This window comes from Lathyrus oleraceus, chromosome 2 (genome assembly GCF_024323335.1).
Source record: "Lathyrus oleraceus cultivar Zhongwan6 chromosome 2, CAAS_Psat_ZW6_1.0, whole genome shotgun sequence".
NCBI classification, from domain to species: Eukaryota; Viridiplantae; Streptophyta; class Magnoliopsida; order Fabales; family Fabaceae; genus Lathyrus; species Lathyrus oleraceus.
In genome coordinates, this window is record NC_066580.1 from 480672903 (window position 1) to 480688242 (window position 15340).

The following is a 15340-nucleotide window of genomic DNA, read 5'->3' on the forward strand; positions in this document are numbered from 1 at the left end:
ATTAAACTCAATTTTAATATTAAATAAATGAATTAAATAATAAATTAAAAAAATAAAAGTGATAGCATTATTGGATGGGATGGTTCAGTCACTTCTCTTGTTTTTTTAAATTAAATATTCAGTAAAAACTGTATTGAAAGTAAGAAATTGGAAAAATAAGCTACTCTTCTCTCTTTTCCACGTTTTTGTTTCAAACAAGAAAATAAATGCATTTCCAATATTGACTTTTCAACCATTAATGAGGACCAATAGAAATCAACCATGTGTATACCAATTTAGCACAATAAAAACAAAACAAATAACAAGTAGTACATCTAACAACATTATTTTACTCAAAAACAAACAAAATTATCTCTCTCTTCTACTCACCCTCTGTTACAATGAAGAAAGAAAAAATACAGAGAAAAAATTCCTTTATCTCCTTCCTCGATCTCTCTCGTTTGGCTTTTCGTTTTCATAAAATTTTCACTCTTTCTAACAAGAGCAATCACAAGCATACATATAATGATAAAGACAACAAATGAAAAATGGTACCGTTGTGGAAGGTATCGTTGCACTGCGGATCTGGTATTGTGGAGGGGCATTTCCCCGACGGCTGGACTCGTTGGCGGTGCGGCGGGAGCATGCTACGCGGCTGGTGGTGGCGGAGTGAGTTGCGATGGGAAGACAACGCGCGATGTGGAATGAGCAAAAATGCGGCGGTTACGATTTTGCTTGTTTTCTCCCTCAAACCAGAATTTTTCTATGGATTTTGATTTGTTGGATGTTAATGATTTCCATTAGAAAAACCTCGGTCCCTTATTATGGTGATAAGTGGTGGATTTTATAGTGGAATTTTGAGATCATGAATTTAAGGTTATAATCTTCTGAATTTAAGACTCATGATTTGCTCCTATTTTATTTTGGAAAGAAAGTGAATCAACTTCAATTTTGATTTAATTTAGAGTGGTATGAAACTTATATTTTGGAGTGATTTGGAGTGATACATTAACATCAACCGTGTTTTCCAATCTGTCATGTTTGGAAGTTCTGGGTCTCATTCACTTTTATAATAACAATTTTTTCCTCGTAATAAAGTAGTAATAATGAAAAAGATAATGAATCATAATATGATAATAATATTATTTTGGATTTTTATAATAACTAATAATAATATATATATTAATGACAAGGATATTTTTTTTTATAATGATAATTAAAATTAATAACAAGAATAAAATATATAATAATAACTTATAATAAATATAAAAAGGAAAAAATTAAATAAATCAAAATTAAAATAGTGATAAAAAACAATAAAATAACATAAAAGGTCTCAATTGGATTTGAACCTTGGACACCATGCTTACTACTCCTTTCACTCAAATCTTAACCAAATGGACCATTACTTTTATTTCAAACAAAACTGCATCAAAAGACTAATATCCTAATAAGAATTTGATTTTGATTTTTTTTTACTCTTTTTAAAACAAGTAAATAACATTTTCTTCTTTTTTACTCTTTCTAAATAAAAGTGCATAAAATAGAATATTTATCTAAAACTGTTTTAAAATTAAATTTTAAAGAAAGTAAAAAATGTAATTTATTTTGATAAAAATAAAATGTAGAAAGTGAAAAATGATATTTTATAGGATTCAAACTCATGACCTCTCACACTCATAACTCCATGCCCATGTTCTACCCTCCATTAGACTATTGCAGTCATTCAAAATAAAATGACACTCCTAAATACTTAAACAAATAGTTTTTATAATAATTTAAATACTTAGAAGCTAAAATATTTTCATAGCGAATAATAACTAAGCCAAAAAAAATCTCATAAACTATTAATCTATAATTTCATTAAATAATTAATACCCTAATATAATACTTATATTTTTAAGTAATATAATCTAATGAGATATATTATTATAATTTCTAATCATATTTATGTTTTTTTTTTAAAATAATTTTCATAATAATAAACCACTTTTTAGTATAATCCTATAAATTATTTCTAAATAATACCTCTAAACTAAAATCAACTCCTAGGAGGGACTAAAAAAATTAAAATGGTCTCCCTTTGACTTTTTAGGTCATTTGATCATATGACTGGTATGCTCTGGATGTGTTAGTGTCTGCTGAAAATAAAAATGAAAAGGTGGTCAAAATTTGGGGTACGACAGGACTATATGTCCTTGATCTTGAAATGCCTATTTATAACATTAATACTAAAAGGATGAAACCTAATGAGTTAAATCTAACTTACCTTTGGCATTGTCGATTAGACCACATAAATGAGAAATACATTTCCAAACTCCATAAAGATGGACTCTTGGGCTCTTTTGATTATGAATCATATGAGACATGCAGATCTTGTTTAATTGGAAAGATGACAAAGTCTCCATCCACAGGAAAAGGTGAAAGAGATAATGATCTTTTGGCCCTCATACATACTGATGTATGTGGACCACTAAACATACCAGCCAGAGGAGGTTTTCAGTACTTCATCACATTTACTGATGATTTCAGTAGATATGGTTATGTGCATTTAATGAAACACAAATCAGAGTCCTTTAAAAAGTTCAAGGAATTCAAGAATGAAGTACAAAACTAACTAGGTAAGAATATTAAAACTCTTCGATCAGATCGAGGTGGTGAGTATTTAAGCCTAGAGTTTGATGACCATCTGAAAGAGTGTGGGATTCTATCCCAACTTACTCCTCCTGGAACACCCCAATGGAACGGTGTATCTAAGAGAAGAAATTGAACCTTGTTAGACATGGTCCGATCTATGATGAGTCACGCCGATCCTCCAAACTCCTTTTGGGGACATGCACTATTGACCACAGCTTATACACTTAACCATGTTCCATCCAAAAAGGTTGAGAAGACACCATATGAGATATGGAGTGATAAGAAACCACATATGTCTTACATGAAGATTTGGGGTTGCGAAGTTTATGTGAAATGACAAATTTCAACTAAGCTTGAGCTCAAATACGACAAATGCTTATTTATGGGGTATCCTAAAGAAACAAGAGGGTATTACTTTTATAATCCTTCTGAGGGCAAAGTGTTTATCGCTCGAACTGGAGTTTTCCTAGAAAAGGATTTTATTTCCAAAGGAATCAGTGGGAGGAAAGTAGAGCTTGAAGAAATTCAAGAATCGCAAAGCATTGATACACCTATGGAGGAATTAGAGCAGGAAACACAAGTAGTTGTGGAAGAGCAACCTGCTCAAGTAGAACAAGATTAACGTAGGTCAAGCAAGATACATCACCTACCTGAGAGATATGGATATCTCATAACGGATTAAGGTGATGTATTACTCATGGATCAAGATGAGCCTGTGACCTACCAAGAGGCCATAATTGGTCCCGAGTATGAGAAGTGGATAGAAGCCATGAAATCTGAAATGGATTTCATGTACACAAACCTGGTTTGGACCTTGGTAGAGCCTCCTGTAGGAGTTAACCCTATAGGATGCAAGTGGGTCTTCAAAAAGAAGACTGACATGGATGGTAAGGTACATACCTATAAGGCAAGACTGGTTGCAAAAGGATATAAACAAATTCATGGGGTTGACTATGATGAAACCTTTTCACCAGTTGCAATGCTTAAATCTATTCGGATTTTACTTGCTATCGATGCATATCATGATTATGAAATATGGAATATGGATGTCAAAACTGCTTTCCTTAATGGGAATCTTCTTGAGGATGTGTACATGACACAGCCTGAAGGATTTGACATACCAGAAGAAGCCCAAAAGATATGTAAGTTACAAAGATCAATATATGGATTGAAGCAAGCTTCCAGAAGCTGGAATCTTCATTTTGATGAAAGAGTAAAACAATATGGATTCATCAAGAATGAAGATGAGCCTTGTGTCTACAAGAAGGTTAGTGGGAGCATGATCGTCTTCCTGGTATTATATGTAGATGACATATTACTCATTGGAAACGATGTCCCTACCCTATAACAAGTAAAGTCTTGGTTGGGGAAATGTTTTTCTATGAAGGACCTAGGTGAAGCAGCCTATATATTAGGAATCAGGATCTATAGAGATAGATCACAAAAACTGCTTGGCTTAAGTCAGAGTACATACATAGACAAAGTGCTGAGACGCTTTAATATGCATGATTCCAAGAAAGTATTCATACCTATGCAACATGGCATGTGTCTATCAAAAACACAATCCCCTTCAACTAAGGAAGAAAGGGATCGCATGAATAAGATTCCATATGCATCTGCAATAGGATCTATCATTTATGCCATGTTATGTACTCGACTAGATGTCTCGTATGCTTTAAGTGCAACAAGTAGGTACCAATCTGATCTCGGTGATGCTCATTGGGTAGCTGTCAAGAATATCCTTAAGTATTTGAGAAGGACTAAGGATGGATTCTTGATATATGGAGGTCAGGAAGAGCTTGTTGTAATTGGATACACCGATGCTAGCTTCCAGACAGATAAGGATGACTTTAGATCGCAATCTAGTTATGTGTTTTGCTTAAACGGTGGTGTTGTGAGCTGGAAAAGTTCAAAGCAAGATACAGTTGCTGATTCTACAATCGAGGCCTCAAGTGCAGCAAAGGGAGTTGTTTGGATCAAAAATTTCATTAGTGAACTTGGCTTAGTTCCTAGCACTGTGGATCCCATTAATCTCTATTATGATAACAATGGTGCTATCGCACAAGCTAAGGAGCCTAGATCTCACCAATGATCCAAACACATACTTAGGCGTTATCACCTCATTCGAGAGATAATAGATAGAGGAGATGTGAAAATATGCAGAATACTTACATTTGACAATATTGCTGACCCACTGACAAAGCCTCTTGCGCATCAGAAGCATGATGGTCATACTAGATCTATGGGCATTAAGGGTATGCCTGATTGGCTCTAGTGCTAGTGGGAGATTGTTGGTGTAAACCCTAGAGGCCAATACTTTTGGTACTTGTAGCGAATTATTTATTAATAATAAAAGGCTTATTCTTTATTATGTTTGTTTAATAAAGTTTGTAGAATAGATAGTCCGTTTAATGTATCAAGTGTGACTTAATCATGAGATCCCCTTAAACATAAGGACATTATTCTTAAAGTATCTGTAGTCGATCTTTGTTGTAAAGTGGGATAACATTAAAGCATTAAGACTATTATGTATATAGACTGATGATCACATCTCACGGATCATGGATAAGGAGTTATCAAGTCTTAAACATATGTATGAATATTAAGAGTAATATTTATATTGGATTGACCCGCTATGAGAATACTATATAGAATGTTATGCAAAGTATCATAAGTTATTCTCATGGTGATAGTGGTGTATACCACCCTTCGACCTGAAACTACTATGGACCTTAGACGTAGAGTCGAGTGCCTTATTGCTGATCAAACATTGTCCGTAACTGGATGACTATAAAGACAGTTGATGGGTACTCCACGAAGCATGCTGAGGGACATGAGTGACCTAGATGGAATTTGCCCATCCTGTGTAACAGGATAAATGTCTAAGGGTCCAATATAGAATTGGACAATGATGACATGGTCTATGCCTTATGTTCAATATAGACATAAGGGCAAAAGGATAATTATACACATAAGTATTATCACAAAAGGATTTGTCAGATCACATGACATTTTTGTATCTTGGGTAGCAGTGATGTGTTGCTAGATACCGCTCACTGTTTATTATGTTAAATACGTGATTTAATATAATTGCTAAAGTCGTAAAAACCTACAGAGTCACACACAAAAGGACGGATTTATGAGAGATAGAGTAAATAAGGAACACTGTAAGGTACGGTGCACTTAAGTGAATTGTAGAACATCGTAAGGTACGGTATACTTAAGTAGAATACGAAATATGGTAAGGTACCACGCACTTAAGTGATTTTGGCATATCATAAGATATGGGCCACATACACTTAAGTGGAATTTTTAGCTTACAACCCACATAAGTGTTTATATAAATAGAACCCTTGTGCAGAAGCATTTGTGCAGTTGAAATTTCGTTTCTCTCTCTCTCTCTCTTTCACTCAAAGCCTTCATTCGTAGCAGCTAACACTGAGATTGAAGGAATCCGTTCGTGTGGACTGAGTAGAGGCATTGTTACCATTCAATGTTCGTGATCACTCCTTAGATCTGCATCAAAGTTTTCAATCGCCACAAGAGGGAACGATTCTATCACTGATCATGCCCATTCGTAAGGATCAATAAAGGAGAAATTTTTTAATTTCCGCTGCGTTTTGGATGACTATTCTCCTTTAGAAACCTTGGCTTCATCCATCCTCTTGAGGTTCCTTCTTGTTCGCATTGCACTCTCTTGCAAAATGACCGAACCTTTGACACTTTAAGCATTGCTCCTTACTTTTGTCAAACCTCTTCTTTTCACCTCTAATGTTGTCTTGACCACCATTTTTGTTGCAGTTTCTCTCACCCCTTTGACAAGTCGAATCATTTGAATTTTGAGACTATCTTCCACCAAAATTCTGAAAATTCCATCTACTCTTCATGGGTCATTTTCCTTTCGATCTCTTGTCCTTCTCGTTGAAGCGAGCTTGCAAAGCGATCTCCGGCTTTTCCTTATCGGAATTTCTCTCCTCCATCCTTTGCTCATGAGCCTCAAGAGAGCTTTGTAGCTCCTTTTTGCTCATCATTGCAAGATCATTCGATTCCTCAATCGCCACAACTACATTGTCAAATCTTGCTGTTAAAGAACGCAAGATTTTCGCAAAAACATACTGCTCTGTAACATTTTCTCCATATGACTTGACTTGATTCACCAACCGAGTGATTCTCGTTGTGAAATCATTGATTGACTCATTTTTTTCTATTTGAATGAATTCGAGCTGGCACTTGTGAGTTTTTAACCTCACCACCTTTTCCTTGTCATTCCTGCACAGGCATTCTCTAAGATCTCCCACACTTGCTTTGACGATTCACAATCACCAACCTTTTCAAAGTTGTCGTCATCCACACATTGATGGATCAAAAACAGCGCCTTGAAATCTTTCTTCTTCTCTTCCTTATGTGTTTCTTGTTGTGCATCCATTGCACCAGCGACAAGAGGAGTTACCCCATTCTTGATCACTTCAAGAATATCTTGGTAAACACTTTGATTTGCTTGCACCATTTGTCGTAATTCTTTGCATCAAGGATATGTAGGTTTACATGGATTCTTTAATTGGAAACATAATTCATGTTGCACACTAAGTGTTTGTGGATCAGAATCATGCTCTTGATGCCAAATGTTGAAACTTTGAACCACAAGATTGGTGAACAATGGTGGAAAGAATTGGAATATGGAGAGTGAAAGAGGAAAATCATGTGTGTGTGTGTGTGTGTGTGTGTGTGTGTGTGTGTGTGTGTGTGAGAGAGAGAGAGAGAGAAGTGATTACTGCATTAACCTTGGATGAGAATGCATGCAATACATTTATACAAGTGTTACAATATGATTGAGATCTAAAACAAACAAATGAATAACAGAAAAAGTGCAAAACTCGGACTTGTAACCGGTTACACCATTTGGTTAACCGATTACAGCTGACATTGAATTAAATCATATTCAGTGTTAATCTGTTAACGTCTGAGATTAATCGATTACATTTACAAATATTTGTCTTTCCTGCTACTTTAGAAGTGAAACTGTATGTGTTATAACCGATTACATCCCCATGTTAACCGATTCCAACACTTGAATTATTAATATTACTTTCAAGATGTATTAAGGTTATTATGTTAAAAAGGGAATTTCTTATCAATTTCACTATATTGAAAAGGTCTTAAAAAATGCAATTATTTTGACTATAAACTCTTTAAGAACGCAAGTGAAAATGTAAGACAATCTTAATATGCAATTATTTTGACTAGTTCATTGAGACATTTGTATGAGAAAATCCAATCCTAGTACCACAATAATTGTAAAAATTGAAAGTCCTTAGTCTCATTAGTGTTTCTGACTTTTCTGTGATTCGATTTTGTGGAGAAACGGAAATTGGATTTAATGTTGGATCTTGTTATAGGATATGAGGGAGACACACTTATGGGGGAGAATGTTAGATACATGTATAATAGTTATGAGTGAAATGTTAGATTAATTAAAAAGATGAATAATTTATTCTAACATCTTAAAATTTTGAGTTAAGATGTGGTATCCCCTCTTTTATGATGTAAGTTAAGATGTGAGATCTCCCTCTTTTATGATCTTAGATCATTAATCTTGTTTGTAATCTTAGATCATTAATCTCATTAATACTTCTTACTTTCTCAAATTCCCCCCCGTATATATTGATGTATATATAGAATTTCTGTTATAAATTAGATGTTAAAGATTTAGTTGATGACGCCAGCTTCTTAAAAAACAAAATTTAATCAAGTAGAGGGTTTTCTATCGTTCATGATACAACTTATACAATTTACGAGAGTTAATGAAGTGAAAGTAACCACTTTGAATATGCAATAAAAGCAACTGCTTGCAAAAATTTAACACGTGCGCAACCACCGTCTTCAAACTGCCTCTGCACAATCCGTTTAAGTCTGGGTATAAGATGCTTGTGAGAATTGGTGTTAAGTGTAGTAATCTGCAAAACCTTAATTTTTTACTTTAAAAAAACAATATTTTGACATTTTAAGCCCTACATCCAAATTCGCTTACAAGAAGAAAAAAAATAATAAACCGATTAAATTAGAGATCAAGGTCTGACTCACAGATTGGGCCAGATAGAGGTTTTGGGCCCAAACCCAACCAACATCCAGCCATAATTATGTGTATCTAACAAACCTACATGACATTAACATTAACAAAAGATAGATCCTAAGGCACCTCTGTCCTGGACCCAGTTATCATTCTTGTGATGATGTCAGAGAAAAGAGTGAGAAGCAAATTGATTAATTAATTAATTTGATTTGATTGTTCATACTACAAGCTAGCTAGGATGGGACTAAAGTGTGTCCACAAAATGACATATCCAAAATCCACAATTTTGATTTCTATGGGTCCATGCACCTCATATATCATCCAAGTATTCCACCAACACGTACAATGCCTTCCCATTCAATCGTTCACGACCCTGTCAGTCACATTAATATCAACCATCATTACTCCTAACATAACAACGACAAAGATACTGACACGTATCAGATACCAGACATATTTTTGATCAAACACATATCAGATTCAGACACATCACTGATCAGAGATATTGATGTTCAGATACACCTCTGAGAAATAGACATACCTTTAGTTCTGGCAATTCAATTACACATGCGCACTCCACCACCTCTGCTCCAACACGTTCTAAAGAAAGAACAAAAACGTAAACATAATGAAAGAAAATTCATAGGATAATTTACGGTAGAATTTTCTTACCAAGTAAATCCATTGCGGCACAGAGTGTTCCACCGGTGGCAATCAAATCATCCACAACAATAGCACGTTCACCAGCCTCAACAGCTCCAACATGCATTTCAAGACAATCGCTTCCATATTCCAGAATATATTCTTGAGATATAACTTTGCCTGACACACAAGATTTTGTTACCATTAACATCATGGGAGAAAGTTTAATAAATTTGGTTATATCTTTTCTCTGACAAAAGATTTTTTTTGTCGTAAGATTTTGCCTCTGACACAAAATTTATGTAACAATGACCCAATCAAATTTGAAACCTTCACAAAACCCATATTGGAATGGTTCATTTATCAAAGCACAATTTGAAATTTTATTTGAGCATGCTTCATAAAATTTGCTTATAAAAAATAAACAGAAACTTAAAAGCTATGATGAAAACATAATATATACTATACCAGGCAACTTCTTTGGTTTCCTCAATGGTACAAACTTAGCTCCTATTGCAAGGGCAATGGGAGGACCAAAAATGAAACCACGAGCTTCGATTCCTATAAAGTGTAAAGAGAAGAAGAATTAATTAACCACAATACAAAATTTTACAATATGGGTAATATATGGTCATTTTAATATTTTAGTTTGTATATTCTTCATCTAACATTAAAGTCCAACGTTGAAGAGAAGCTTCCTAGTATGTTATGTGTCACAAAACAAACATTAACATAATGACAATCCCACAAGCCAAATAAGTACACACAAGCAAAAGGACAAACTCACACACTATACCCAACTGTGTTATAGTTAATTTTCATTTTGAAATAGTAGTAAAGAAAAAGAAGAAAAAAAAACAGAAAAATGGAGGAACCCACAAATTATAGTATAATAATGTAGTTTGGAACATGCGTTGAAGTGGGTCCATGTCAAGAAACGAGAACCACTTAACAAAAACTAGAGAAAAACAATGAATGGCACCACACCACACCACCCACTAACCACTAACCATAAAATACAAAGACCTCATAGTCAAACAAAAAATCATTCACAAAACACACTAATATCCATTGCATGGTGTCTCTTAAAAGCACTTAAAAACGCTATCACAAACAAAGAAACTTATGCAATAATATTATACTCTATAGTCCTACTCCTACCCAACTTTTTTTTTCTAGCTATGGACCCCCACCACCACCACCACCTTCAAGCGAACCATAGTGATGACGATAATGACACCATCATCATCAACGTTAAAACTTCAAATATTTTTATGGTTTTAGAATTTACCTGCAACAACAGAAATGTTTTTGCCTTTGTATCGTTCAACGAACAAGTCGATGGTGTCTTTGAAAGCTTTGGGATCCAGTAACAGAGTGGTAATGTCTTGGAACATGATACCTGTCATTGCAGAAAGAAAAAAAACAATGAATAAAAAAGTTTCATGGTTAAGATGAAAATGAAAACAGAAAGGGTGAGAGAGAAACCGGATTTGGGAAAGTTGGGGACGACACGGATTTTAGTTTTGATGCCGTGAAGACGAGGATCCTGGTTTGTGTAAGCTGACATTGTTAAGGAGTTAGTAGAGAGAAGATGAAAGGAGAAAAGAACTGAGAGAAAATGGAGGAAGATGAAAGGAGAAAGTGGGGATGTGTATTTATAGAGAGGTTATCTCTCCTAGGATGTTTGGTTACTCTTTGCTTACCGGTTACTCTTGTAAGGTAGTAGTTGGAATTAACTCAATTTTGAAAAAAGTTGGACTTTATAAAATTCATATAATTTATAACTATAATTATATTGTATTTGATGTGACATATTTTAAAGTCATGTCTAATTTGATACTATGTCATGAAACTCTTTTTACATTTACTAGTATTGAGTTTCATTACTCTTTTAGAAGATTTAAAATTTGAGGTAAGTTCACCATTCCAATTTATATACATAGAGGCAGAAGAAATACAGTTGTGGATTAACTCTTCAGGATGTTGAGAAGATTAAGAGTGTCTCTTATAACATGAGATAAAACAAAGTAGTGTTTTATAATAGGGTTCTTTTTGTATTCACAACTTTCAGCATCATTAAATCTCTTAAGAAAGATTAACAACATATTTCTTCATCAATTTAAAATAATATGGATCAACATTCATTATTATCTTCAACAATTAAACATCATTAAGGAATTCCATAATTTCATTGCGTTTACGTGCATCAACAGAAATTTCTCTTTCAGAGTTAAATTTTTAGGAAAAACAAATTTTCAATTGGTTAAATTGGTTAAATTTTCTTCAAAATGAAAAGAAACATTGTCAACGGGAACAGATGGAATGTTCTTCGAAAGCTTCTTTTTTCCAATATACATTTTAATTCGCTTTAGAGCATATTTAACCAAATTTTCTTCATTTTCAAAATGTCATCCATGATGTCATTGACGTGATCTTCACCATTATAGTCCATTGTGTTAAGAGGAGTCTTCTTTCTTTTCAAAGCTTTGTTCTTGTTAGACTTTTCTCAACATTTTTTTTCTTCTTTTTCTCAATATTTTTTTCTTCTTATCATTACTTTTCTTCTTTTCTCAACCACGTTCATTTTTCTATTAATAATAGTCTTCTTTTTCTCATCCCTGTTTTCTTCTTTTCTATTACAACCTTTTTCTTGACCGTAAATGTCTTCTTTCTTTTCTTTTTCAAGTCAACTAAATAGCCCAAATGAACTTCTTCTTTTGTTACCTTTTTTATTCTTCTGAGAGATTTCCTCGCCTCAAGAGCTTCGTGAGCAATGTCATAATTGACAATCTCATTGATGTTATCATTCACATATTTACTTACAATCTCATCAATTTCCTCGATGACATCTTCATTGACATCTTGACTAACTTCAACATTTTTCTCTTCATTGTTATTAACATGGACATCTTCATTGATATCCTCAGTTACATCTCTACTAAGATATTTACCAACATCTTAGATTTCTTATTCATGGTCATTTACATCATTAATGACATCTTCATTTCTTCTTGAATCACTTCAACATTCACATCTTCTTTGTCATCAACACATCTATCTTTACTAATATCTTCAATTACATCTTCACTAACAATTTTGCTAGTATTTTCACAAAATTCTTTGACCATATTAAGAGGAGTTACAATAGAAGAGCTCCCAATGTTAATATCAATTGAGAGTCGTTTTATGTTCCTTTGTAGCTTTCAAGTTCCCCCGAGGATCAAATAAACCACTAGTTAGGTCAGACATAGAAAGAAGAATGCATTAGCTGCCTTTTTAAAATATTGTGCTTAAACTCCTTAGGTTTTAAGAGAGGAGAAATACCTTTGGACTTACCATCGTCCTTCTCTCCAATTGCAATGTCCTTCATACGAACACCATGTGCGTTCATAATAGCAATATCCTTTTTAAGACTTTCTTCTTCAAGGTTTTCTTATCTTTCCCATAGGTGTTTGTCAATTATCTTGTTCCCACCATGTTGTTGTCAGAGGGATTCACAAAGTTTTCCAAGGAAGGTGAAAGGTTAGAGAAATACTTGAGGCGTGAAAATGAAATATAAAAAATGTGTGGTCTTTTGAATATTTATAAATGAGCCTTTTCCATGTTGGGTGAAGGACATAAGTGACATTATTTATGATACAAATGGGCCTATAAGAAGTCTATTGGGCCTAATTATTCTTTAGCCACATGTGCAGTAATTGCTATAAATCAATAATACAAATACATGAAGTTGATCGAAGATTTTTGTGAATATGTCAAACAATTATTTTTCTCTTAGAACATGCTTAAGGGTGATTTTCTTTTCTTCAACTAGTTCTCAAATGAAATGATTAGGAATATCAATATGTTTTGTTATAATGCATTGGACATGATTTTTAGAGATATTGATAACACTCAAGTTGTCACAATTTTTAGACGAGAATATGGGGATGAAACGGTCTAAAAGGGGGGTTGAATAGACTCCCCCTTATACATTTTAAAAAAACTTTTACAAAATCAAAGTTTAAAGTGCGGCCCGTAGATGGGCAGCTTAAGGATGTTTCCGAGTTCCTCAACAGTTAATTCATGATATTCATTAAAAAGGCGAAATTTGAGGGTACCAAAGTAGTACCTCACATTTCCGAGCCATTTTCTCTGCAACTGAAAATCCAGTGTACTAAAAAATTTAAGAGTTATGCGCTCAAAAGTCGGCACTTCAAAATGCATGAACTCTAATAATCCAATAACATGAAATATTCTATCTACCTCAGATTTCAACCCTAAATCAGTAAGAGTTCGTTCATTCATGTACCTGGAGGGCGTAATTTTACGTCGTGAGAGCATCGAGTACCTTTTGGCTTGCTCCTCGTCCTCGAAAATAATGTTGTGGGGGTCTGAGTTGCGGGCACTACACTTTCTCGTTCATGATGATTATGCGACATTGGTTCTTTTTGGAGGCGTATTTGAAAAAATATTTTCGATTGAAAAATTGAGTTGCAGAGAAGTTTGTACATAGAATAATATTCAAGATGGGATTTTATGAAGGTTTAATGAAAGGAGTTTGTAGTTTTGAGTGGTTTTATGGAGAAAGTTGAGAGCTTTAGGTGATGGCAACAATGGGTTTTTTTGTGAGAAGTTGGAGAGAGAAGTGATGAAGATGGAAGGTTTTGAATGAGAAGTGAAAGATGAAGGTAATGATTTTGGATAATGATGAGATATAATTTGTGGTTAAAGGGATAGAATGAGATATGATAGAAGTTGATTGGGTAATGAATGATTAGTGGGCCAAAGGTGAGAGAATGTGGAGGGTTGAACTTGAAACTCTCAAAATTTCAAAAATTCTGCATTTTTACCCGCAAACTTGTTACGGGTCGTAGAAGTTGCTACGAGTGCTTGAGTAAGCTTCTAAATTTTCACCACGTCCAGTATGTTTCCTGCTACGGGTTGTAGCCTCTACAACGGGCGCCCATAGTATGACTCTATTTTAACCCAGCTTTTGGAGGTCCTGTCTGCTATGGGCCGTAACCATTGCTACGCTCGCCCGTAGTAGGTTTCTGTTCCCATGTTTCTTGATTAATTTTCCAAAGGATTTGTTCTGCCTGCTATGGGCCGTAGCCACTACTACGGGCGCCCGTAGTAGGCCTCTGGTACTTCCTCAAAAACTCATTTTTTTGAGTGCGTGGTTTTTCTATTTCGGGTACCTTTCTCTGTATCGATTCTTCTTTAATTGCATGTATCTCCTTCTAGCTCACCGTATTAAGGGACTGTATATCACTTGGCTACGAAACAAAACCAATAACAAAAATGAAAATTCATCAGTAAGTAAAAGTGTGGGTTGCCTCCCACGAAGCGCTTCTTGTAACATCGCATGGCTCAACGGTTTACCACATTATCCGTGTAGATGAACATTCTTCCCCAGGCCAATTCGAATCTCCTTTTTTTTTGCTTCTGGACTAGAACCAGTAATTTTTTAATTCGGAGTTGCTAATGGAGGTGGTAGTAGTTGAGAAGGCCTTTTTACGTCTTTTTATGATGTTGGTATGTTACTTTTCCTTTTCACATTTGTCCTGATCATGCCTACTTGATAATGATTTTCTTTTTCTACATCTAGCTTCCTGTTTTCAATAACATTCAAGGTTATTTCATCATCATAAACTTTTAAAGTTAATATGCCCTGGTCCATGTCAAAATTGCATCGACTTGTCCGCATGAATGGTCGACCAAGAATGATAGGTGTCTCTTTATCTTCAGGTATGTCTATGATCACAAAATAAACAGGAAAACTCAATTCCTCTATTGTAACCAGCACGTCATCTACTATCCCATATGAATTCTTTATCGAGTGATCTGCAAACTTCAGATTTGTCCTTGTATCACTGGAATTTTCAATACCTAGCATGTGGTAGATTGGTAATGGCATCCGACTTACACTAGCTCCAGAATAAATTAGTACGTTTTTGAAAGTTCTTTCTTTTATAGTGCATGGGACTGTGACTGCTCTAGTGTCCTTCTGCTTGTTTAGGATTCTCT

At 34.5% G+C, this 15340-nt stretch overlaps 1 protein-coding gene across 4 annotated transcripts; it reads right to left on the reverse strand.

Annotated features, from left to right (window-relative positions):
- Positions 1-8340: 8340 nt before the first annotated feature.
- LOC127120642 (adenine phosphoribosyltransferase 4) lies at positions 8341-11071 on the reverse strand. Of its 4 annotated transcripts, none has more exons than XM_051051149.1 (7): positions 10817-11071; positions 10620-10730; positions 9797-9889; positions 9359-9508; positions 9228-9286; positions 8996-9059; positions 8341-8507 (listed from the first exon to the last, which is right to left on the reverse strand). In XM_051051149.1, the coding sequence occupies exons 1-6, from the start codon at positions 10896-10898 to the stop codon at positions 8997-8999; spliced, it is 558 nt and encodes a 185-aa protein (XP_050907106.1). In that variant the 5' UTR covers positions 10899-11071; the 3' UTR covers positions 8341-8507; position 8996. The 4 variants fall into 4 exon arrangements, with proteins under 4 accessions (XP_050907106.1, XP_050907105.1, XP_050907107.1 ...); XM_051051148.1 differs by having other exon boundaries at positions 8341-8526; XM_051051150.1 differs by having other exon boundaries at positions 8341-8570.
- Positions 11072-15340: the final 4269 nt, after the last annotated feature.